General features: G+C 44.7%; 1 protein-coding gene across 1 annotated transcript in view; it reads left to right on the top strand.

Annotated features, from left to right (window-relative positions):
- The window catches only part of tbc1d2 (TBC1 domain family, member 2), a 30,190-nt gene extending 4,020 nt beyond the window's left edge, over positions 1-26,170 (top strand). Inside the window, exons 2-18 of the mRNA XM_062426182.1 lie at positions 3,613-3,858; positions 4,327-4,611; positions 5,222-5,330; positions 8,725-8,845; positions 12,128-12,206; positions 12,452-12,712; positions 13,690-13,959; positions 15,889-16,017; positions 16,953-17,063; positions 18,048-18,220; positions 18,292-18,403; positions 18,549-18,749; positions 18,822-19,009; positions 19,232-19,352; positions 19,478-19,663; positions 23,376-23,497; positions 25,225-26,170. Coding sequence (XP_062282166.1) covers positions 3,613-3,858; positions 4,327-4,611; positions 5,222-5,330; positions 8,725-8,845; positions 12,128-12,206; positions 12,452-12,712; positions 13,690-13,959; positions 15,889-16,017; positions 16,953-17,063; positions 18,048-18,220; positions 18,292-18,403; positions 18,549-18,749; positions 18,822-19,009; positions 19,232-19,352; positions 19,478-19,663; positions 23,376-23,497; positions 25,225-25,426 — 2,916 coding nt within the window. The 3' untranslated portion in view covers positions 25,427-26,170. The remainder of the gene's footprint in view (positions 1-3,612; positions 3,859-4,326; positions 4,612-5,221; positions 5,331-8,724; positions 8,846-12,127; positions 12,207-12,451; positions 12,713-13,689; positions 13,960-15,888; positions 16,018-16,952; positions 17,064-18,047; positions 18,221-18,291; positions 18,404-18,548; positions 18,750-18,821; positions 19,010-19,231; positions 19,353-19,477; positions 19,664-23,375; positions 23,498-25,224) is intronic.
- The last annotated feature ends 510 nt before the right edge of the window (positions 26,171-26,680 follow it).

Below are 26,680 nucleotides of genomic sequence, written 5' to 3'. Positions count from 1 at the left end.
ACAGCGCCCCCTGCTGCCCGACTCACTGCACTGCACCAGGAAACACACTCAGCTCCCTGTGTGTGTGTGTGTGTGTGTGTGTGTGTGTGTGTGTGTGTGTGTGTGTGTGTGTGTGTGTGTGTGTGTGTGTGTGTACTTCCTGCCAATAGATAACCAATAATGATTGTAACCAGTTCTGGAAAATTGTTTTATTTTGAAAAGCTATGATTGATAACCTTTTTATAAATTGACTATTATTTTGAAGTGTAATACCGGAAGTTGCGTGTGTGAAGGCGGTGATTTGACTAGTTGAGCAGAGAGGAGTGTGAAGGGACGGAGGAGGAAAAGAAAGACACAAAGTTAACTAACAGCAGCTCAGCAGGTCAACAACAACAACAACAACAACAACAACAACAACAACAACAACAACAACAACAGTCTGACTCTGAGGAAAGTTTCTGTCACTACTACAGCTGTCAATCACACACAGCAGCGATGCCCCGCCCCTCCAGGTAAACACAGGTAAGAGCAGCTTTACCTGTTATACTGCAGTACTTTACCTGTAGTACTGCAGTACTTTACCTGTTATACTGCAGTACTTTACCTGTAGTACTGCAGTACTTTACCTGTAATACTGCAGTACTTTAGCTGTTATACTGCAGTACTTTACCTGTAGTACTGCAGTACTTTAACTGTAGTACTGCAGTACTTTACCTGTTATACTGCAGTACTTTACCTGTTATACTGCAGTACTTTACCTGTTATACTGCAGTACTTTACCTGTTATACTGCAGTACTTTAACTGTTATACTGCAGTACTTTACCTGTTATACTGCAGTACTTTACCTGTTATACTGCAGTACTTTACCTGTTATACTGCAGTACTTTACCTGTAATACTGTAGTACTTTAACTGTAGTACTGCAGTACTTTACCTGTAATACTGCAGTACTTTACCTGTTATACTGCAGTACTTTAACTGTAATACTGCAGTACTTTAACTGTAATACTGCAGTACTTTTACTGTAATACTGCAGTACTTTAACTGTTATACTGCAGTACTTTTACTGTAATACTGCAGTACTTTAACTGTTATACTGCAGTACTTTACCTGTAATACTGCAGTACTTTAACTGTAATACTGTAGTACTTTAACTGTTATACTGCAGTACTTTAACTGTTATACTGCAGTACTTTTACTGTTATACTGCAGTACTTTAACTGTTATACTGCAGTACTTTAACTGTTATACTGCAGTACTTTTACTGTTATACTGCAGTACTTTAACTGTTATACTGCAGTACTTTAACTGTTATACTGCAGTACTTTTACTGTTATACTGCAGTACTTTAACTGTTATACTGCAGTACTTTAACTGTTATACTGCAGTACTTTTACTGTAATACTGCAGTACTTTTACTGTAATACTGCAGTACTTTTACTGTTATACTGCAGTACTTTTACTGTAATACTGCAGTACTTTTACTGTTATACTGCAGTACTTTTACTGTAATACTGCAGTACTTTTACTGTAATACTGCAGTACTTTAACTGTTATACTGCAGTACTTTTACTGTAATACTGCAGTACTTTAACTGTTATACTGCAGTACTTTACCTGTTATACTGCAGTACTTTAACTGTAATACTGCAGTACTTTAACTGTAATACTGCAGTACTTTTACTGTAATACTGCAGTACTTTAACTGTAATACTGCAGTACTTTACCTGTAATACTGCAGTACTTTACCTGTAATACTGCAGTACTTTAACTGTAGTACTACTTCACTCCCTCATGCAGTGTTTTTACAGGGCTTGTTACTGTCAGTGTTTATGTTGGGGGGGGGGGCGGTGGGGGGGGGGGTGTGGTCACTTCCTGTCATTATGTGTCATTATGTGACATAGTTTCATTCATTCATGTAAACATTTATATTCTCTGCATCGTTATATACATGAAAACATTTTAAAAGATTCAAATATATATTAATAGTTAAAGATTATTACAGAACAGCTGATGACTAACTCACTTTAGAAGCTTTGTGTTTAGAGTGATGTTTATATCTTCATTTATTCTCTTTATTATGAATCCTGTTCCTCGGGTTCTCCTCTGTTCTAGTCTCAGGTTCTCCTCTGTTCTAGTCTCGGGTTCTCCTCTGTTCTAGTGTCGGGTTCTCCTCTGTTCTAGTCTCAGGTTCTCCTCTGTTCTAGTATCGGGTTCTCCTCTGTTCTAGTCTCAGGTTCTCCTCTGTTCTAGTCTCAGGTTCTCCTCTGTTCTAGTGTCGGGTTCTCCTCTGTTCTAGTCTCAGGTTCTCCTCTGTTCTAGTCTCGGGTTCTCCTCTGTTCTAGTCTCAGGTTCTCCTCTGTTCTAGTGTCGGGTTCTCCTCTGTTCTAGTCTCAGGTTCTCCTCTGTTCTAGTCTCAGGTTCTCCTCTGTTCTAGTGTCGGGTTCTCCTCTGTTCTAGTCTCAGGTTCTCCTCTGTTCTAGTCTCGGGTTCTCCTCTGTTCTAGTCTCGGGTTCTCCTCTGTTCTAGTGTCGGGTTCTCCTCTGTTCTAGTCTCGGGTTCTCCTCTGTTCTAGTCTCAGGTTCTCCTCTGTTCTAGTGTCGGGTTCTCCTCTGTTCTAGTCTCAGGTTCTCCTCTGTTCTAGTGTCAGGTTCTCCTCTGTTCTAGTCTCAGGTTCTCCTCCTCTGTTCTAGTCTCAGGTTTTCCTCCTCTGTTCTAGTTTCAGGTTCTCCTCCTCTGTTCTAGTGTCAGGTTCTCCTCTGTTCTAGTCTCAGGTTCTCCTCCTCTGTTCTAGTCTCAGGTTCTCCTCTGTTCTAGTCTCGGGTTCTCCTCTGTTCTAGTCTCAGGTTCTCCTCTGATTTTATTCTCAGATTCTCCTCTGTTCTAGTCTCAGGTTCTCCTCTGTTCTAGTCTCGGGTTCTCCTCCTCTGTTCTAGTCTCAGGTTTTCCTCCTCTGTTCTAGTCTCAGGTTCTCCTCCTCTGTTCTAGTCTCAGGTTCTCCTCTGTTCTAGTCTCGGGTTCTCCTCTGTTCTAGTCTCAGGTTCTCCTCTGATTTAGTCTCAGGTTCTCCCCCTCTGTTCTAGTCTCAGGTTCTCCTCTGTTCTAGTCTCGGGTTCTCCTCCTCTGTTCTAGTCTCGGGTTCTCCTCTGTTCTAGTCTCAGGTTCTCCTCTGTTCTAGTCTCAGGTTCTCCTCCTCTGTTCTAGTCTCAGGTTCTTCTCTGTTCTAGTCTCAGGTTCTCCTCCTCTGTTCTAGTCTCAGGTTCTCCTCTGTTCTAGTCTCAGGTTATCCTTTGTTCTAGTCTCAGGTTCTCCTCCTCTGTTCTAGTCTCAGGTTCTCCTCTGTTCTAGTCTCAGGTTCTCATCCTCTGTTCTAGTCTCAGGTTCTCCTCCTCTGTTCTAGTCTCAGGTTCCCCTCCTCTGTTCTAGTCTCAGGTTCTCCTCTGTTCTAGTCTCGGGTTCTCCTCCTCTGTTCTAGTCTCGGGTTCTCCTCCTCTGTTCTAGTCTCGGGTTCTCCTCCTCTGTTCTAGTCTCGGGTTCTCCTCTGTTCTAGTCTCGGGTTCTCCTCCTCTGTTCTAGTCTCAGGTTCTCCTCCTCTGTTCTAGTCTCAGGTTCTCCTCCTCTGTTCTGTTTTTAGATGGAGGGAAGCGGCTCGGCAGGAAATCCCAGCGCTGCCTCGTCTCGCTCACTTCCTGTCTGCTCTGGGGAGGAGACGCTTCAGAGAGCTGATTGGATCTTAACTTCAGAGGAAGAACAGCAGAGCAGCAGAGCAGTCCTCCCGTCCTCCGGTCCTAAACCAGACCCAGACCCAGACCCAGACCCAGACCCAGACCCGAACCCAGACCCGAACCCTGACCCGAACCCAACAGAGAATCAGAACCCAGCAGAGGAAGGGAGGACAGATCTTCATCCAGCAGGAGACTGTAGACCTGAAGCTTTAGGTTCTCACGAGGATCTTTGTCTTACGCAGCAGAAATCTCCTCCTCCTGCTCCTGCTCCTCCTGCTCCTGCTCCTCCTGCTGCTGCTCCTCCTCCTGCTCCTCCTGCTCCTGCTCCTCCTGCTCCTCCTGCTCCTCCTGCTGCTCCTCCTCCTGCTCCTGCTCCTCCTGCTGCTGCTCCTCCTCCTGCTCCTCCTGCTCCTGCTCCTCCTGCTCCTCCTGCTCCTCCTGCTGCTCCTCCTCCTGCTCCTGCTCCTCCTGCTGCTGCTCCTCATCCTGCTCCTCCTGCTCCTGCTCCTCCTGCTCCTCCTCCTGCTCCTCCTCCTGCTGCTCCTGCTGCTCCTCCTGCTGCTGCTCCTCCTGCTCCTCCTCCTGCTCCTGCTCCTCCTGCTCCTCCTGCTCCTCTGGACCAGCAGAGCCCCCTGTGTCTCCCCGTGTCCCCGGCCGTCACCATGGAGACGTGTCCTCAGGTGAGGCTGTGTGGTTTCCTGCAGAAGCAGGGCGGACCTCTGCGTGTCTGGAAGCAGCGCTGGTTCACCTACGAGGAGAAGAAGAATCAGCTGTTCTACTACCGCACGCCGCAGGACGTGATGCCGCTCGGCCGGGTCGAGCTCAGCGGCGCCACCTACACCTACCCGCTGAAAGCTGAGAGGGGCACCTTCCACATCCAGACGCCTGAACGCACCTTCATACTAAAGGTAGAGTTCCACACTTTAAACCAGACACCTGAACGCACCTTCATACTAAAGGTAGAGTTCCACACTTTAAACCAGACACCTGAACGCACCTTCATACTAAAGGTAGAGTTCCACACTTTAAACCAGACACCTGAACGCACCTTCATACTAAAGGTAGAGTTCCACACTTTAAACCAGACACCTGAACGCATCTTCATACTAAAGGTAGAGTTCCACACTTTTAATCCAGACGCCTGAACGCACCTTCATACTAAAGGTAGAGTTCCACACTTTAAACCAGACGCCTGAACGCACCTTCATTCTAAAGGTAGAGTTCTTCTTCTCTAAAATGAGAAATCAGCTGTGTGACTTCATACATAATAATAGTTCATTAGAGGATTTTCAGTCTGGATTTAGAGCAGCTCTGTCAGGATCCTACCAGTTACATTAGATCAGGATGTGTTCTTTAACTCCCACAGAAACACATTTACAGCATGATTTATTATGATCAGATTATTCTTCTTCATTATGATCAGGCTGTCCTAACAGGTCTCTACAGACTCCAGCTGGTCAGGAACTAGAGAGATCATCTTTCCATTGAGAAACTAACTTCTGTGTCATGTGACTGCAGGCTGTGACTCAGGAGCTGATGATGTATTGGCTGCAACAGCTGCAGCTCAAACGCTGGCAGCACAGACTGATGAGTAGCTGTCCTGACCCAACAAACAACAACACTACAGGTAAACAACACTACAGGTAAACAACAACACTACAGGTAAACAACAACACTACAGGTAAACAACACTACAGGTAAACAACACTACAGGTAAACAACACTACAGGTAAACAACAACACTACAGGTAAACAACAACACTACAGGTAAACAACACTACAGGTAAACAACACTACAGGTAAACAACACTACAGGTAAACAACATTACATTACACTATAATAGTACTGGGAGCAGGGCTGGTTATACTGGAAGCAGGGCTGGTTGTACTGGGAGCAGTGATGGTTGTACTGGGAGCAGGGCTGGTTGTACTGGGAGCAGGGCTGGTTGTACTGGGAGCAGGGCTGGTTGTACAGGGAGCAGGGCTGGTTGTACTGGGAGCAGGGCTGGTTGTACTGGGAGCAGTGATGGTTGTACTGGGAGCAGGGCTGGTTGTACTGGGAGCAGTGATGGTTGTACTGGGAGCAGGGCTGGTTGTACTGGGAGCAGGGCTGGTTGTACTGGGAGCAGGGCTGGTTGTACTGGGAGCAGGGCTGGTTATACTGGGAGCAGGGCTGGTTATACTGGGAGCAGGGCTGGTCTCCTCTCTCCCAGGACACAGCAGCCATAATTATTCATATTAATTCGTTGAAGTGAAGAAGGCAAAAACATTTGAATAGTTTGCTTCATGATAACATTTAAAAATGTGCAAAAGTATCAAAAAATATGATTTAAAAACATTTTTATATTTTAGTCCATTAAAGTAAAAATCTCAATGTCAGGCTTTAATAATATAATGTGGTTTTATAATTATTTATTATCTATTATTAAACATTATGTAAGAGTTAAAAGTGAGAATAACTGTACAACAGTGATGAGAGATTATCATCATCATCATCATCATCATCATCATCATCATCATCATCATCAGCGGGATGCAGCTGACAGGATGTGATGTCACTCTGATCAGCTGCAGGCTGCTGAATGAGAGGAAACACCGACTAAATATAAAGTAGAGACGAAGTCAGTCTGTGTTTCATATTAAAGTTAAACACATGAAGTCAGTGTGTGTTTCATATTAAAGTTAAACACATGAAGTCAGTGTGTGTTTCATATTAAAGTTAAACACATGAAGTCAGTGTGTGTCTGGTCTTGCAGCAGCAGGCGGGGAGTTCTGGGGCCTGTTTCAGGAAGCAGGTTTAACTAACTCTGAGTTAAAACCTTAACTCTAGGTTGACAGACTCTGAGCTGTCAAACTCAGAGTTTTGGGTTTCAGAACAGAGGGGTATTCCAGAAAGCAGGTTATGTAAAACTCAGAGTAAGTTAACCCTGAGATGAGGGAAACTCTGTTATCAGTTCCAGAAAGAGAGGTAACTGGAACTCTGAGTCAGTCACCATGGTAACTGGAACTCTGAGTCAGTCACCATGGTAACTGAAACTCTGAGTCAGTCACCATGGTAACTGAAACTCTGAGTCAGTCACCATGGTAACTGGAACTCTGAGTCAGTCACCATGGTAACTGAAACTCTGAGTCAGTCACCATGGTAACTGGAACTCTGAGTCAGTCACCATGGTAACTGAAACTCTGAGTCAGTCACCATGGTAACTGGAACTCTGAGTCTGTCACCATGGTAACTGACTCTGTGAACATAACCTGCTCGCTGGCAGGTTTTCTGTAAGAAACCCGGAGTTTCTACCGGTCTCCTCCCACCTGAAGCAAGCTGACAGACATGGGCCGATAGATATCGAGACAGAATTGATTAGCTATGCCTTATGTCGGGAGATCAGGGCTCAGTTGGATGTGCTTTCATTCAGAGATGAATATCTGTTAGAACGGTATCACTGTTCATTACACTCAATCCTTTCTTAACATTGTTGCCATATCTGCCTTCTGGTTAAGTATTTTATTTAATATTCATGTACACATCGTCACATGTTAGTCTTATAATCAATGACTCCAATATGTATTATATGTAAAATAGTGTTAAATAAAAGTGTTAAAATAGTGTAAAATGTTAATCTACTAAGCAGGATATTAGATGAGAGGACATATGTGTTCAACAGCTTTCTGTTTGAGGTTTAAATTACTACATGTTGAAGTAGCCACTGAATTAATATTTACTTTGTTTAATAGCCTACGTCAACTATGAATAACATCAAAGCGAGGTACAATCATAGCAAAATGTGCCTTACTTTTCTGAATTATGTTTTTTTATTTTATTTTTAGCTGCTTCCAAATACATTACACCACTTTTTCACCTTTATGCTACAATGTTAAGTGAGGTAAGTTAAGTCAGTGGAGTGGTGCATTAACACTGAAGCATTGACTCAGCAGCTGCTTCTCTCTCCTTAGCGTCTGCAGCGGTGTTACTTTTAGTGAAATATATGATCATATTCTAACAGGCCTGCAGGGGGAGCTCCAGTTACAGTGAGGTGACGTAACTCGAGCTTTTTTTCTCAGTAGTTGCCATGGTGAATCAAGGTATCGGGGCTCCATTGATGATGGCTTTGTATAGTGGTCGCGCACGCGCTAAACTCAAGGTTAACATACTCAGAGTTGATTTACCTAATTCAGATCAGCTGTTCTGGAACCGGATACTCAGAGTTCTGGGTTAGACTCAGAGTTTGTTGAACCTCCTGGAATACCCCCCTGGTCCTCTGTAATGATGCCAACGTGGAAGTAACTTAAAACTGCATTCTATCAAAAGGCCACCAGGGGGCGACCGTTTTGGTGTCAAAAGGACTTCCGTCTCTATACAAATCAATGGAGAATTCACCAACTTCTCACTTGATTTCTAACCTCAGTAAACGTTTTCAAAATGTGTTTATGGTCTCAATCGCTAGTTTAAAGCCTTCTTCAATGCAGTATGATGTTCATTTGGGACATTTTGGCCTCCCTGATTTTATATGTGACGATAAAGCAGGGTATGCATTAGGGCGTGGCTACGTGGTGATTGACAGGTTGATTGGTTCACAGGTTCAGGAGGGCGCCTCATGCTCCTCCTGATGCCCATATAAGTAGAATCCATGTTTTTATTTTTCCCAGCATGCACCTGAAATGGTCAAGATGGCGCTGCTCAGATCTGATACTATTGGCCTCCGAGCAGCAGTCCACAAACCAATGGGTGACGTCACGGATGTTACGTCCATTATATAAACAGTCTATGTGACCAGTCAGTGTGTGTATGGTCTTGCAGCAGCAGGTGAAGCAGCTCACCTGGTTTTCAGGTATTCTGAACTGTTCTGACTTGTTGAGTCAAACTGAATCTGACTCAGAAAACAGAAGTACTGTGAGCTCCCCCTGCAGGCCGCACTGCTCATTACAGCTGATTAACTACAGTCAGCTGATCATTAACCAATCAAAGCATCATGTTTTATTGTGTTTTTCGTTCTTTACTCTGATTCTGTTTCCTGTTTCTGCAGATGACTTCCTGCCGCTGTTGCAGAGTCCGCTGGGTCTGGTGGGGGAGGAGGCGGCGAACACACCGTTACCATGGAAACCGCTCAGCAACATGTCAATCAAACACCCGCTCATCGAGATCCAGTTAGTGATCTATCTGTTTCTATTGAAGTACTTTACTGTAGTACAGTTTGAGGTACTAGTACTTTACTGTAGTACAGTTAGAGGTACTAGTACTTTACTGTAGTACAGTTTGAGGTACTAGTACTTTACTGTAGCACAGTTTGAGGTACTAGTACTTTACTGTAGTACAGTTAGAGGTACTTGTACTTTACTGTAGTACAGTTAGAGGTACTAGTACTTTACTGTAGTACAGTTAGAGGTACTAGTACTTTACTGTAGTACAGTTAGAGGTACTTGTACTTTACTGTAGTACAGTTAGAGGTACTAGTACTTTACTGTAGTACAGTTAGAGGTACTAGTACTTTACTGTAGTACAGTTTGAGGTACTAGTACTTTACTGTAGTACAGTTTGAGGTACTAGTACTTTACTGTAGCACAGTTTGAGGTACTAGTACTTTACTGTAGCACAGTTAGAGGTACTTGTACTTTACTGTAGTACAGTTAGAGGTACTAGTACTTTACTGTAGTACAGTTAGAGGTACTAGTACTTTACTGTAGTACAGTTAGAGGTACTTGTACTTTACTGTAGTACAGTTAGAGGTACTAGTACTTTACTGTAGTACAGTTAGAGGTACTAGTACTTTACTGTAGTACAGTTTGAGGTACTAGTACTTTACTGTAGTACAGTTAGAGGTACTAGTACTTTACTGTAGTACAGTTAGAGGTACTAGTACTTTACTGTAGTACAGTTAGAGGTACTTGTACTTTACTGTAGTACAGTTAGAGGTACTAGTACTTTACTGTAGTACAGTTAGAGGTACTTGTACTTTACTGTAGTACAGTTAGAGGTACTAGTACTTTACTGTAGTACAGTTAGAGGTACTAGTACTTTACTGTAGTACAGTTAGAGGTACTAGTACTTTACTGTAGTACAGTTAGAGGTACTAGTACTTTACTGTAGTACAGTTAGAGGTACTAGTACTTTACTGTAGTACAGTTAGAGGTACTAGTACTTTACTGTAGTACAGTTAGAGGTACTTGTACTTTACTGTAGTACAGTTAGAGGTACTTGTACTTTACTGTAGTACAGTTAGAGGTACTAGTACTTTACTGTAGTACAGTTAGAGGTACTAGTACTTTACTGTAGTACAGTTTGAGGTACTAGTACTTTACTGTAGTACAGTTAGAGGTACTTGTACTTTACTGTAGTACAGTTAGAGGTACTAGTACTTTACTGTAGTACAGTTAGAGGTACTAGTACTTTACTGTAGTACAGTTTGAGGTACTTGTACTTTACTGTAGTACAGTTAGAGGTACTAGTACTTTACTGTAGTACAGTTAGAGGTACTAGTACTTTACTGTAGTACAGTTAGAGGTACTAGTACTTTACTGTAGTACAGTTAGAGGTACTAGTACTTTACTGTAGTACAGTTAGAGGTACTTGTACTTTACTGTAGTACAGTTAGAGGTACTTGTACTTTACTGTAGTACAGTTAGAGGTACTAGTACTTTACTGTAGTACAGTTAGAGGTACTAGTACTTTACTGTAGTACAGTTTGAGGTACTAGTACTTTACTGTAGTACAGTTAGAGGTACTTGTACTTTACTGTAGTACAGTTAGAGGTACTAGTACTTTACTGTAGTACAGTTAGAGGTACTAGTACTTTACTGTAGTACAGTTAGAGGTACTAGTACTTTACTGTAGTACAGTTAGAGGTACTAGTACTTTACTGTAGTACAGTTTGAGGTACTTGTACTTGACTGTAGTACAGTTTGAGGTACTTGTACTATACTGTAGTACAGTTTGAGGTACTAGTACTTTACTGTAGTACAGTTTGAGGTACTTGTACTTTACTGTAGTACAGTTAGAGGTACTAGTACTTTACTGTAGTACAGTTTGAGGTACTAGTACTTTACTGTAGTACAGTTAGAGGTACTAGTACTTTACTGTAGTACAGTTAGATGTACTTGTACTTTACTGTAGTACAGTTAGAGGTACTAGTACTTTACTGTAGTACAGTTAGAGGTACTAGTACTTTACTGTAGTACAGTTAGAGGTACTAGTACTTTACTGTAGTACAGTTAGAGGTACTAGTACTTTACTGTAGTACAGTTTGAGGTACTTGTACTTGACTGTAGTACAGTTTGAGGTACTTGTACTATACTGTAGTACAGTTTGAGGTACTAGTACTTTACTGTAGTACAGTTTGAGGTACTTGTACTTTACTGTAGTACAGTTAGAGGTACTAGTACTTTACTGTAGTACAGTTTGAGGTACTAGTACTTTACTGTAGTACAGTTAGAGGTACTTGTACTTTACTGTAGTACAGTTAGAGGTACTAGTACTTTACTGTAGTACAGTTAGAGGTACTAGTACTTTACTGTAGTACAGTTAGAGGTACTAGTACTTTACTGTAGTACAGTTAGAGGTACTAGTACTTTACTGTAGTACAGTTTGAGGTACTTGTACTTGACTGTAGTACAGTTTGAGGTACTTGTACTATACTGTAGTACAGTTAGAGGTACTAGTACTTTACTGTAGTACAGTTTGAGGTACTAGTACTTTACTGTAGTACAGTTAGAGGTACTTGTACTTTACTGTAGTACAGTTAGAGGTACTAGTACTTTACTGTAGTACAGTTTGAGGTACTAGTACTTTACTGTAGTACAGTTAGAGGTACTTGTACTTTACTGTAGTACAGTTAGAGGTACTAGTACTTTACTGTAGTACAGTTAGAGGTACTAGTACTTTACTGTAGTACAGTTAGAGGTACTAGTACTTTACTGTAGTACAGTTAGAGGTACTTGTACTATACTGTAGTACAGTTAGAGGTACTAGTACTTTACTGCAGTACAGTTAGAGGTACTAGTACTATACTGTAGTACAGTTAGAGGTACTTGTACTATACTGTAGTACAGTTAGAGGTACTAGTACTTTACTGCAGTACAGTTAGAGGTACTACTACTTTACTGTAGTACAGTTAGAGGTACTTGTACTTTACTGTAGTACAGTTAGAGGTACTAGTACTTTACTGCAGTACAGTTACAGGATGTGAGTACTCGTTGCAGCTGATATTTAATCATCATGACTCAGTGATGGATTAAAGTGATCAGCTGATTTCAGACAAACTGCTTTTGTTCTGCAGGATTTTTACTTCCTGTTCAGGTTTAAGACTGATTATGTTTGAAGTGATGGGGATCAGACTTCAGTGTGTGTGTGTGTGTGTGTGTGTGTGTGTGTGTGTGTGTGTGTGTGTGTGTGTGTGTGTGTGTGTGTGTGTGTGTGTGTTGCGTCTCGTACAGAAACTCCGTCCACAGTCTTCGTAAGCGATCGTCTCAGGAATGGAGTCAGAGTGTGTTTCATGTGGAGGCTCCACTGTGGACCCCCCCCCCGATCGCCCCGGCCCCCCCGACTGCCCCGGCCCCCCCGGCCCCCCCGGCCCCTGCAGACCCCCCCAACACTACAGGTATGCACACATGAGAAGGTTTGCTGGTTTGAAGCTCTGAATTATAGAGTTTAACCCCTGCTGTTCCATGTCCCCCCCTCCAGCTCCCAGCACTCCCACTGCCCCTCTGCCCCCCAGCACTCCCACTGCCCCTCTGCCCCCCAGCATTCCCATTGCCCCTCTGCCCCCCAGCACTCCTACTGCCTCTCTGCCCCCCAGCACTCCCACTGCTCCTCTGCCCCCCAGCACTCCTACTGCCCCTCTGCCCCCTCCCCTCCCATCAGCTGGTCCGGCCGGTTGCCCCCCCCCGACCGGCCCGCGGAGCAGGAAGATGAAGAGTCGCAGCTCGTCCACCTTGCCGGTCCTCCGCAGAGACGCTGTGTCATCGTCCCGCCTCCAGCAGGAGAAACACATGCTGATGGAGGAAGTCAAGTCCCAGAAGGTAATCAATCAATTTATCAATCAATCAATCAATCAATCAATCAATCAATCAATCAATCAATCAATCAATCTATCAATCAATCAATCAATCTATCAATCAATCAATCAATCAATCAATCTATCAATCAATCAATCAATCAATCTATCAATCAATCTATCAATCAATCAATCTATCAATCAATCAATCAATCAATCAATCAATCAATCAATCTATCTATCTATCTATCTATCCATCTATCTATCTATCTATCTATCAATCAATCAATCAATCAATAAATCAATTTATCTATCAATCTATCTATCAGTTTTTTTTAACAGTTTCTTGACTTAGAGTCTCCTAAACCTAAAAAATTTAAGATTTATTATATTTATTAGTTTTTAGCTCAAAAATAAAAATATCCTACAGGAATTTATAAATTAGAGCCATGTGACTTTATTAAGGTGGATCAGGATCATGTGGGACATTATTTGCCCAAAACATTATATCATTATGAAATCCTCAAGATATTCATATTTATATATATATATATAATTATATCTGAATATTTATATATATATAAATATATATATATATATGAATACATCTCACTGGTTCAACACCTATCATGTTCATTTTGATGTTAGTAGTTTTAATGACTTTAACAGTGTGAGATTATTTAGATATTATTATTGTGTGGTTGAAGGCTGCCCCCTGCTGGCCTTTATATGAATTACACCTGTGTGAATAAATGAATGAGTAAGTGGAGACAGGTGTGTTGAAGTCATGATGAGAAGCAGAGATCAGAGACTCACGAGTCTGCTGCTTTCAACCAGAAGACGTCTTCATGTAGGTGCTGACTTTATGTTAATGACTTCTCAAAGTCACGAATGATTTTAACTCTTTACTACTTTGATGAAGTTTTTAAAGTGAACAACTAGTTAGAGTCTGTAGTGAATCTGTTGGTGTGGTAGTGATGGTTCTGGTCCTGTGACCTGCAGGAGCTGGTGTGGCTCCTGCATAAAGCCTTGGAGGCGGCTCAGCTGGAGAAGAGAACCTGCGCTGAGTTTTTGGCGGTGGAAGGCGAGCAGGAGCGTCTGGAGCTGCTGCGGCACCGAGAGCGGCAGGCGGCCGACCTGCGAGGCCGACTGGAGGAGGCCAAGGAAGAGGCGGAGAGGACGAGCAGGAGTCTGACTCAGAGAGACTCACAGCTGGCCGAGCTGCAGCACGACATCAGGACGCTGATGGAGAAGAACAACGCCAAGCAGGAGGTGAGCTCACACTGATGGTTAGTATGGGAGGCCGTTTAGGGTGAAATCATTGAAATATGTGCACATACGCATTGAAAACGTGCACATACATTGACATGATGTGCAGACACACACTGAACATTTCCACACCCTACCACCTTCTCACACAGTGGGATATAGGCTACTTGTGTGTGTGTGTGTGTGTGGGTATCTGAGTGTGCGTGTAAAATTTCAGTGCGCCCGGAAGTTGTTTCAATGTAACAGGAAGGCACTGCCATCCGTCCTCATTTTCAAAATACAATCAGGGCGAATGATTAATAAGATTTATGAGCAGGTGATGTGCCTTGTAGTGACAGATTGTGTATCTAGGCAACCATATGCACAATTAATCACATGCTCACAGATTTAGGAATAATATTTAGTTCAACATCCCTAAAACTATGGAGAGAGATATAAAGATATCTTATTAATCATTCGCCCTGATTTTATTTTGAAAATGAGGACCGATGGCAGTGCCTTCCTGTTACATTGAAACAACTTCCGGGCGCACTGAAATTTTACACGCACACTCAGATACCCACACACACACACACACACACACAAGTAGCCTATATCCCACTGTGTGAGAAGGTGGTAGGGTGTGGAAATGTTCAGTGTGTGTCTGCACATCATGTCAATGTATGTGTGCACGTTTTCAATGATTTCACCCTAAACGGCCTCCCATAGGTTAGTGTTCATCATCCTGACTGCTGATTACATCATCCTCAACCCGACTACCTGAACACATTCACAAACTGTGAACAAATGTTTTACACACAAATCTGGGATTCATCAACTTCGTACTCTGCGAACAAAGTCAGAACTTCCTGAGATCGTTAAGAAGCTGCAGCTTTAATGATCCATTAAAATGACTTCTCATGGGGTTATCTTCATCTCTCTGAAGCAAATGACACACACACACACACACACACACACACATATACACACACACACAGACACACACACACACAGACACACTCACACACAGAGACACACACACTCACACACACACACTAATAACTGTTTGTGTGTTTTTTAATGTTTTATATTCTCGTCTTTATTTATTTCACTTTTGTTCTGATTGAATTTGTTAATTATAAATTTCATCTTAACAGTTATTGATGACCTTTGACCTCCGGATGACGGTTGTTGGTGATGTCATCACTCCTTGAACTAATGATGTCACATCTTCTGTTCATCTCTCATAACTAACTAACATCTCTGATCAGCAGCAAACATCCTCACATAGAGAGCTAGAGGCTAACAGCAGATAGCTTATAGCTGATAGCTTATAGCAGATAGCAGATAGCTGATAGCTTATAGCTTATAGCTGATAGCTTATAGCTTATAGCTGATAGCTGATAGCTTATAGCTTATAGCTGATAGCTTATAGCTTATAGCAGATAGCTTATAGCTGATAGCTGATAGCTTATAGCTTATAGCTGATAGCTTATAGCAGATAGCTGATAGCTGATAGCTGATAGCATATAGCTTATAGCAGATAGCTTATAGCTTATAGCAGATAGCTTATAGCTTATAGCTGATAGCTTATAGCTTATAGCAGATAGCTTATAGCTTATAGCTGATAGCTTATAGCAGATAGCTTATAGCTTATAGCAGATAGCAGATAGCTTATAGCTGATAGCTGATAGCTTATAGCTGATAGCTTATAGCTGATAGCTGATAGCTTATAGCTGATAGCTTATAGCTGATAGCTTATAGCTGATAGCTGATAGCTTATAGCTGATAGCTGATAGCAGATAGCTGATAGCTTATAGCTAACAGCAGACTCAGCTGTTTAGACTGATTGCATCACTGGAGCTGAAATGATGACATCACATCTGTTCTGTATTGTTTAGCTGATTTAAACTGAAGATAGAAAGAAGTTTTCAGTGTGTTTCTTCCTGTCAGGTGATCATCAAGCTGTCTGATCAGGTGACCGCCTGCATGTCTGACCCGCGCCTCTCCACCTGGACCGGCGGCGGCGGTCTGGACTCTCAGACCTTCAAACAGCTTCAGCAGCAGATCGAGAACCTCAAGGTGAAGCTAACAGTTAGCTTGTTACAGTTAATTATTGATCAGTTTAAGCTTTTCTGATCAGTAGTTTGATCTCTACAGTAAGTTGTGACTCATGAAGCTGCAACTGAAATCAAGTCATTTATTATTAATCAATAATCATTCGTCATAAACAGAACCTGTGATACACAGTTTGTCCACCAGGGGGAGGGTTGCCGTAAAGCACTTTGTCCCGTATAGAATCAATGAATGACGTTTTATATGAACATTAATAGTAATCTTATTGCCCCGCCCCCTCCTGCTCTCTGACCAATGAGCTGACAGCACACTCACACACCAGAATGACAAAGCAGAATCCGGCTCTTCTCATTGGTCGAGGTACTTGTCAGTCTAAATAATGAAACGTCTCAGAGTTTTATTCTGTAGCACTGAAAGACAAACAACTGCAGCAAAAGCTCAAACATGTCTCCACATTTACTACTGTTCCTCAGACTTCCTGTTTGCACTTTCTGCTTTCTATTGTGTTAAGTTAAGCAGGACCGTTCTGTTAAAGATTCCTTATTTTGCAGTAAAAAATAAATAGTTGAATAATAATTAGTTTTCCATGTATTCGTATCACTCAAAAACATGCATCAGATTAAATTAGAGTCAAATCATTTAAAAATCGTTTCACACACAAAAAAAAGGCAAAAAATGTCACCAAGCCAGGACCGCTGAACGCAGTCGGGTCGGCCGGCTCTCCCAACTAGGTTCCCTTATTTACTTTCAGGGAGTTGGCAACCTTAACCAGAGCAGACAGGTTCAGACTGCAGATCAGAGACGTATTTAAGAGATCAGATATTACCAATATATTGAATGTGGTTTGAAGCTGTGAAGGTGCAGTTAAGGTGGGATTAAGGTGCGGTTAAGGTGCGGTTAAGGTGCGGTTAAGGTGCGATTAAGGTGCGGTTGTGTTTCAGGACGACATCGAGGCGTATAAGACTCAGAACAAGTTTCTGAACTCTGAGATTTACCAGCTGACCAAACTGTGGAGGAACAGCTCCGAGCAGGAGAAGAGTCTGATGGTGAAGGTGAGTCCAACTGGGAGCACTGGGAGCACTGGGAGCACTGTCACTGGGAACACTGGGAACACTGGGGGTACTGTCACTGGGAACACTGTCACTGGGAACACTGGGAGCACTGTCACTGGGAACACTGTCACTGGGAACACTGTCACTGGGAACACTGGGAGCACTGTCACTGGGAACACTGGGAGCACTGTCACTGGGAACACTGGGAGCACTGTCACTGGGAACACTGGGAGCACTGTCACTGGGAACACTGTCACTGGGAACACTGTCACTGGGAACACTGGGAGCACTGTCACTGGGAACACTGTCACTGGGAACACTGGGAGCACTGTCACTGGGAACACTGTCACTGGGAACACTGGGAGCACTGTCACTGGGAGCACTGTCACTGGGAACACTGGGAGCACTGTCACTGGGAACACTGGGATCACTGTCACTGGGAACACTGTCACTGGGAACACTGTCACTGGGAACACTGGGAACACTGTCACTGGGAACACTGGGAACACTGTCACTGGGAACACTGGGATCACTGGGAACACTGGGAACACTGGGAGCACTGTCTGCTTAAACGTTTACAACAGTCATAATGTTGGTGATAATATTTTGTACAGTAGAAACGACATGAAGACGTTTTGAGTCGAGCTTTTTATCAGCAGCATACGAATGAAGACATGAAGACTGTTGGTCTGATGCAGCTCTGTGGCTCATTTACATTAATTACAGTTTGGTGATTAATGGACTGGGTCATGGATCCATGTATTCCATCATCAGATATAAACCCTGTTGCGCCTCCTACTGACAGCGCTGTGTATCACAGCTCAGACTAGCTAAGCTAACATCCAAACACCTCCACTAAGATTCTGTTACCATCCGTGATGCCGACGGGTTCAGATCAGCTGAACATCCGCCATTACTATCAGGAAAAGTGGTAATCTTCATCTAAAGTCCGTCTTACGTGTCCTGCCCTCTGATTGGCTGCAGTGTGCCTACCTGGAGGCCGGTAACTGTCGGGTGGAGAGCCGCTACCTCGGCGTTCTGAGGAAGCTGCAGGAGAACAAATCTCTGGATCCGGTCCAGCAGGGGGCCGTGCAGAAGATGATCGAGGACGCTCTGAAAGGAGAGCTGAAGAGCGTCATCAAGCTCAACACAAACAGGTACAAACAGCAGGAATCAGTGTAGGGGTGGACAAAATAACAGGAACACTAACTGCAGTTAATGTGTTCAGGGACCACGATGAGTACGGATTCAAAATCATCCCGGACTACGAGGTGGAGGACATGAAGCTGCTCGCTAAGATCCAGGCTCTGGAGATCCGCTCACACAACCTGCTGCACCAGGTCTGGACTCTGGACTGTAGACTGGACTGTAGTCTGGACTGAAGTGTAGACTGTAGACTGTAGTCTAGACTGTAGACTGGACTGGACTCTGGACTGTAGACTGTTTATCTGTATTTAAAGCTGGTATATCTGTGTTGCCCTGCAGGAGGGAGTAGAGCGGCCCCTGCTGAGTCGCTGGGCTCAGTACCTCGCTGGCAGGTCTGATGATGACCTTTGCCCTTCCCCGGAGCTCAAAGGTCTGCTGCGTGGCGGAGTCCCTCGGGAGTACCGGCAGCAGGTGTGGCGCTGGGTGGTCCGAGCCAGGACCAGGACGATGAGAGAACGCCACCCACAGCGATACCAACAGGTACATCACCTGGTCCGCATCTGTCCTATCAGGATCCAGGTTTCTGATACTAACCAGCTGTTGTGTTTGCAGCTGTGTGAGAAGAGTCGGACGTCTCCTCATCCGGCCTCCAGGCAGATCCAACTGGACCTCCACCGCACCCTGACGACCAATCAGCACTTCTCCTCACCATCCAGCCCCGCCCTCCAGCAGCTTCAACGCATCCTATTGGCCTTCTCCTGGCAGAGCCCTGCCATTGGCTACTGCCAGGGACTCAACAGGTACACACACCTTTGAACCCAGTTCCTAACCTTAACCAAGTCTTTCCCAGTCGGTCCAGCAAACTGTAAACACTGAACACAAGCTCAAAAAAAAAAGTGGACTGCCCCCTCAGGGTTGGTGGTGGTAAGTATCGGTCTTCTTCACAGTGAGGGTCAGATGGATGGTGCAGCATCAGGTGGATGGGGCAGCATCAGGTGATGACTCATGTGATGTGTTCTCAGGCTGGCGGCCATCGCTCTGCTGGTCCTCCAGAGTGAAGAAGATGCGTTCTGGTGTCTGGTGTGTGTGGTGGAGACCATCATGCCTCAGGATTACTACACCAAGGACCTGGTGGCTTCTCAGGTGAGGAAACACACCTGGACCAGTGATCTGAGCTCTGACCAATCAGATGCTTTTATTAAGGTTATACATGAAATGACATCAGCAGCTTGTTAAGTTTGATATTTAATAATGATGACTGTTCTCAGGCGGATCAACGGGTGCTGAAGGACTTCCTTTCAGAGAAGCTTCCTCGGCTTGCGTCTCACTTTGATGATCACAACATCGACGTCTCTCTGATCACCTTCAACTGGTTCCTGGTGGTTTATGTAGAGAGTCTGCCCAGTGACATCCTGCTGCCTCTGTGGGACGCCTTCCTGTACGAAGGCACCAAGGTAATATCAGCTGTTCACTCCTTCCTGTACGAGGGCACCGAGGTAATATCAGCTGTTCACTCCTTCCTGTACGAAGGCACCGAGGTAATATCAGCTGTTCACTCCTTCCTGTACGAGGGCACCGAGGTAATATCAGCTGTTCACTCCTTCCTGTACGAGGGCACCGAGGCGATATCAGCTGTTCACTCCTTCCTGTACGAAGGCACCGAGGTAATATCAGCTGTTCACTCCTTCCTGTGCGAAGGCACCGAGGCGATATCAGCTGTTCACTCCTTCCTGTACGAAGGCACCGAGGTAATATCAGCTGTTCACTCCTTCCTGTACGAAGGCACCGAGGTAATATCAGCTGTTCACTCCTTCCTGTGCGAAGGCACCGAGGCGATATCAGCTGTTCACTCCTTCCTGTACGAGGGCACCGAGGTGATATCAGCTGTTCACTCCTTCCTGTACAAAGGCACCAAGGTAATATCAGCTGTTCACTCCTTCCTGTACGAAGGCACCGAGGTGATATCAGCTGTTCACTCCTTCCTGTCATAGGCACCAAGGTAATATCAGCTGTTCACTCCTTCCTGTCATAGGCACCAAGGTAATATCAGCTGTTCACTCCTTCCTGTACGAAGGCACCGAGGTGATATCAGCTGTTCACTCCTTCCTGTACGAAGGCACCGAGGCGATATCAGCTGTTCACTCCTTCCTGTACGAAGGCACCGAGGTAATATCAGCTGTTCACTCCTTCCTGTACAAAGGCACCGAGGCGATATCAGCTGTTGACTCCTTCCTGTACGAAGGCACCGAGGTAATATCAGCTGTTCACTCCTTCCTGTACGAAGGCACCGAGGTGATATCAGCTGTTCACTCCTTCCTGTACAAAGGCACCGAGGCGATATCAGCTGTTGACTCCTTCCTGTACAAAGGCACCGAGGCGATATCAGCTGTTGACTCCTTCCTGTACGAAGGCATCAAGGCGATATCAGCTGTTCACTCCTTCCTGTACGAAGGCATCGAGGTGATATCAGCTGTTGACTCCTTCCTGTACGAAGGCATCGAGGTGATATCAGCTGTTGACTCCTTCCTGTGCGAAGGCATCGAGGTAATATCAGCTGTTGACTCCTTCCTGTACGAAGGCACCGAGGCGATATCAGCTGTTGACTATCGGCAGGGAAGATTTGATACTCAGCTCTGCTGCTCATCACACTAATGAATGTTCCTGACTAATGTGGCTCCATTTAAAAGGGAAATAAAGAGGCTTTCCAACCGTAGAACATTTATTACAACAAAGAAATACAAACACACTTTCTCTCCCTCTATTAAAAATGTCTCAGTGCTGCAGGTTTTTTTTCTCTGTGTTTGTGTGTGTGTCTCAGGTGATGTTCAGGTACGCTCTGTGTGTGTGTGTCTCAGGTGATGTTCAGGTACGCTCTGTGTGTGTGTGTCTCAGGTGATGTTCAGGTACGCTCTGTGTGTGTGTGTCTCAGGTGATGTTCAGGTACGCTCTGTGTGTGTGTGTGTGTGTCTCAGGTGATGTTCAGGTACGCTCTGTGTGTGTGTGTGTGTGTGTGTGTCTCAGGTGATGTTCAGGTACGCTCTGTGTGTGTGTGTGTGTGTGTGTCTCAGGTGATGTTCAGGTACGCTCTGTGTGTGTGTGTCTCAGGTGATGTTCAGTTACGCTCTGTGTGTGTGTGTGTGTCTCAGGTGATGTTCAGGTACGCTCTGTGTGTGTGTGTGTGTGTGTCTCAGGTGATGTTCAGGTACGCTCTGTGTGTGTGTGTCTCAGGTGATGTTCAGGTACGCTCTGTGTGTGTGTGTCTCAGGTGATGTTCAGGTACGCTCTGTGTGTGTGTGTCTCAGGTGATGTTCAGGTACGCTCTGTGTGTGTGTGTGTCTCAGGTGATGTTCAGGTACGCTGTGTGTGTGTGTGTCTCAGGTGATGTTCAGGTACGCTTTGTGTGTGTGTGTGTGTGTGTGTCTCAGGTGATGTTCAGGTACGCTCTGTGTGTGTGTGTGTGTGTCTCAGGTGATGTTCAGGTACGCTCTGTGTGTGTGTGTGTGTGTGTCTCAGGTGATGTTCAGGTACGCTCTGTGTGTGTGTGTCTCAGGTGATGTTCAGGTATGCTCTGTGTGTGTGTGTGTGTGTCTCAGGTGATGTTCAGGTACGCTCTGTGTGTGTGTGTGTGTGTGTGTGTGTCTCAGGTGATGTTCAGGTACGCTCTGTGTGTGTGTGTGTGTGTGTCTCAGGTGATGTTCAGGTACGCTCTGTGTGTGTGTGTCTCAGGTGATGTTCAGGTACGCTCTGTGTGTGTGTGTGTGTCTCAGGTGATGTTCAGGTACGCTCTGTGTGTGTGTGTGTGTGTGTGTGTCTCAGGTGATGTTCAGGTACGCTCTGTGTGTGTGTGTGTGTGTGTCTCAGGTGATGTTCAGGTACGCTCTGTGTGTGTGTGTCTCAGGTGATGTTCAGGTACGCTCTGTGTGTGTGTGTCTCAGGTGATGTTCAGGTACGCTCTGTGTGTGTGTGTGTCTCAGGTGATGTTCAGGTACGCTCTGTGTGTGTGTGTCTCAGGTGATGTTCAGGTACGCTCTGTGTATGTGTGTCTCAGGTGATGTTCAGGTACGCTCTGTGTGTGTGTGTCTCAGGTGATGTTCAGGTACGCTGTGTGTGTGTGTGTCTCAGGTGATGTTCAGGTACGCTCTGTGTGTGTGTGTGTGTGTGTCTCAGGTGATGTTCAGGTACGCTCTGTGTGTGTGTGTGTGTGTCTCAGGTGATGTTCAGGTACGCTCTGTGTGTGTGTGTGTGTGTGTCTCAGGTGATGTTCAGGTACGCTCTGTGTGTGTGTGTGTGTCTCAGGTGATGTTCAGGTACGCTCTGTGTGTGTGTGTGTCTCAGGTGATGTTCAGGTACGCTCTGTGTGTGTGTGTCTCAGGTGATGTTCAGGTACGCTCTGTGTGTGTGTGTGTGTCTCAGGTGATGTTCAGGTACGCTCTGTGTGTGTGTGTGTGTGTGTGTCTCAGGTGATGTTCAGGTACGCTCTGTGTGTGTGTGTCTCAGGTGATGTTCAGGTACGCTCTGTGTGTGTGTGTGTGTCTCAGGTGATGTTCAGGTACGCTCTGTGTGTGTGTGTGTGTGTCTCAGGTGATGTTCAGGTACGCTCTGTGTGTGTGTGTGTGTGTGTCTCAGGTGATGTTCAGGTACGCTCTGTGTGTGTGTGTCTCAGGTGATGTTCAGGTACGCTCTGTGTGTGTGTGTGTGTCTCAGGTGATGTTCAGGTACGCTCTGTGTGTGTGTCTCAGGTGATGTTCAGGTACGCTCTGTGTGTGTGTGTGTGTCTCAGGTGATGTTCAGGTACGCTCTGTGTGTGTGTGTCTCAGGTGATGTTCAGGTACGCTCTGTGTGTGTGTGTCTCAGGTGATGTTCAGGTACGCTCTGTGTGTGTGTGTGTGTCTCAGGTGATGTTCAGGTACGCTCTGTGTGTGTGTGTCTCAGGTGATGTTCAGGTACGCTCTGTGTGTGTGTGTGTGTCTCAGGTGATGTTCAGGTACGCTCTGTGTGTGTGTGTGTGTCTCAGGTGATGTTCAGGTACGCTCTGTGTGTGTGTGTGTGTCTCAGGTGATGTTCAGGTACGCTCTGTGTGTGTGTGTCTCAGGTGATGTTCAGGTACGCTCTGTGTGTGTGTGTCTCAGGTGATGTTCAGGTACGCTCTGTGTGTGTGTGTCTCAGGTGATGTTCAGGTACGCTCTGGCTCTGCTTAAATACAAAGAGGACGACATCCTGAAGATCCAGGACAGCGTAGAGATCTATCAGTACCTTCGTTTCTTCACTAAGACCATCTCTGACGGCAGGTAAGGACTCACCTGTTCATCAACCTACCTAACCCTCACCGCTGCCAGACATCTGATTCTACGCTGTCAGAAACAACTCTTCAAAATAAAAGAACAAACTTTATAATAAAAGAACAATTTCTTCATTTCAACGTTTATTAAACAAATTCAGCGTTCAGATCAGTTTTCATCATATTCTAAAACATGTTCTGCTTTTTTCCATAATATTAATCAAACATTTATTAATTATGAGCAGTCAGTTATTCAATCAAACTTTATTAGTGTTGCTCTTTAAAACATAAAGCAACACAAAGTGATTTACATGTAATTAAATAACTCAATAAAAACAGGAAGTGAGGAGTCAGAGATAAGAAACATTAAGAATACCCAAATAAAATAAAAGATGATAAAAGGAATAAAGTGAGGAGGGGTATTAATTAAAAGAATAAAACATTAAATGAAAGATGAAAAGGTTTTAACAGAGACAACTGTTACTGACCTGACTGCAGGTTATAGTACCCCCCCCCCCCCCCCATGACAGGAACCCCAGCTCCAGCAAATCAATACACAGTCGGCTGATGTGTAAATGTTTCCCGCCCGAAACACATTTAATAAAGAAAGAAACTTATTGACTGTAAAACAAGGCGTTGAACAGCTTTTAGAAGCTGATGAACTCAGATATTATATCATGTGGGTCAATATTTGATAATATGAGTTCAGACCCAGCTCACACACAGCTGATGAAACGATCAGTGCTGAGTCAGCGTCTCTGTGGTGTCAATAATCTCTCATCAAGGATTATTTAGAAGAATTCATTTTCCATTTAAACCATAAAGCTGGCGTGCAGCTGGTCGAGTGGGTCCTTTGCTGCATGCCCCCCCCCCCCCCCTCTCCCATGTTTCCTGTCTACTGCTGAATAAAGGCATCTGTGCCGAAAACATCTTTTTAGAAACCATAAAGCTTAGTGTGACTTATCGTTGCCAGCCTGTCTGACTCTAGAGAACATCAGATATGTCAGTGGTTTAATAACTGCAGCCACAGACTGACAGGTGAACCCCCCCCCCCCCCCCCCCCCCCCCCCCGCTGCTCTGTGGTGTGTTCACGGTCTGAAGGGTTCGGGCTGATTCATGCTTCTAACCTCGACGCCATAACGACGCCGTCATGAACATTTCAGAGTTCTGCGTCTCCATCGCATCGTGTTTAGTCGCAGTAGGAGGATCAGCTGCTTCCAGGTCTCACACAGACTATCTCACTCTTTATTTCCTGTGTAATGGCCACTTCTTATTTTCCTATTACAAGTATTTGAATAAACTTATTTCTAGTGAAAATGTGCCTGAAATAAGTGAAAGTTGTTTAAAATCAAGTTACTTTTTCGGTGATGAGTCTTATTTTAGCCTAATGAGATTTATTTTGAGTTCCTGCAGTGTTTTGTTGTAATGCGAATGATTGTCACACATCGTTCTATTTATTAATTATTACTCTGTAGATGTTTTGCTACCAAGCCAACCAATCACAGCCCTCGGTCTGCGTTGCCTCGTAGTTACATTCCTGGGGAGGGTCAGAGGTCAGAGGTTAGAGGTTAGAGGTTCACGGCGATGCAGAGAGCTCTGCGTAGAAGCATCAATCAGCCTTACAGGAACACAACACTGATCTAATGATAACTGTTTACAGTGCTGTTTATTATATGGATGCAATAAATAAATAAATGACATCACGCTGTCCCTCTCTATGACCCGTTTGTCCTGCAGGAAGTTGAGCAGCATCGCCTTCACCGTCATGAACCCGTTCCCCGGCCGCCTGCTGAGGAACCGGCGCGCGCTGCACCTGGAGCGCCTGCAGGGGGAGCTGCAGGAGCTGGAGGAGCAGCAGAGGGCCTTCGTCACTGAGAGCTCCGAGCGGAAAGACAAAGACCTGGACGCGGGCGTCAGCGAGGACGACGACGAGCTGTGACGGATGGAACAGGAAGTAGAACGGGACAGTCTGACAGGAAGTAGAACAGGAACAGGAAGTAGAACGGGACAGTCTGACAGGAAGTAGAACAGGAACAGGAAGTAGAACGGGAACAGGAAGGAGAACGGGACAGTCTGACAGGAAGTTTTATTTCATTAATGTCTCAAAACTCTTCTTCTGTTCTCACGCTGAGGTTAAAATGAGAACCGTCATGGTGAGCTACCGACACTTCTCACCCTCAACAGTCGCCATCTTGGCTCCGCAGCAGAAAGGGAGGGACCGCTGAGGACGTTGTTACCATGGTGACGGTCACGTGTTAAACACAGCAGAGATGTTTATGAGTCCATGTGTTCACGGAGGTTAACAGAATATTTACTGCAGAGCTGAAACAAGCTGTAAGATGATCAGCCTTCATTTCTTTACACAAACACATTAAATAAAATAAATCTTACAGACCAATAAAAATATAATGTAAACAACGCTGAGCATTTCCTTTACATCACGTTAGCAATGAGAGACGTAACGTTAGTTTTCTCTCTGAGACTTTAGTTCCAGATGTTGACGTACTAGTTTGGTTATTAGCGTCAGCAGGATAACTTTCTACCATCATGTTCCCTCCAGTCAGCTAGCTAGCAGGATAACTTACTACCATCATGTTCCCTCCAGTCAGCTAGCTAGCAGGATAACTTACTACCATCATGTTCCCTCCAGTCAGCTAGCTAGCAGGATAACTTTCTACCATCATGTTCCCTCCAGTCAGCTAGCTAGCAGGATAACTTACTACCATCATGTTCCCTCCAGTCAGCTAGCTAGCAGGATAACTGACTACCATCATGTTCCCTCCAGTCAGCTAGCTAGCAGGATAAATTACTACCATCATGTTCCCTCCAGTCAGCTAGCTAGCAGGATAACTTACTACCATCATGTTCCCTCCAGTCAGCTAGCTAGCAGGATAAATTACTACCATCATGTTCCCTCCAGTCAGCTAGCTAGCAGGATAACTTACTACCATCATGTTCCCTCCAGTCAGCTAGCTAGCAGGATAACTTACTACCATCATGTTCCCTCCAGTCAGCTAGCTAGCAGGCTAACTTACTGCCATCATGTTCCCTCCAGTCAGCTAGCTAGCAGGATAACTTACTACCATCATGTTCCCTCCAGTCAGCTAGCTAGCAGGATAACTTACTGCCATCATGTTCCCTCCAGTCAGCTAGCTAGCAGGATAACTTACTACCATCATGTTCCCTCCAGTCA

Source organism: Scomber scombrus, chromosome 9 (assembly GCF_963691925.1).
Source record: "Scomber scombrus chromosome 9, fScoSco1.1, whole genome shotgun sequence".
NCBI classification, from domain to species: domain Eukaryota; kingdom Metazoa; phylum Chordata; class Actinopteri; order Scombriformes; family Scombridae; genus Scomber; species Scomber scombrus.
This window is presented reverse-complemented; position numbering and strand designations above follow the sequence as displayed.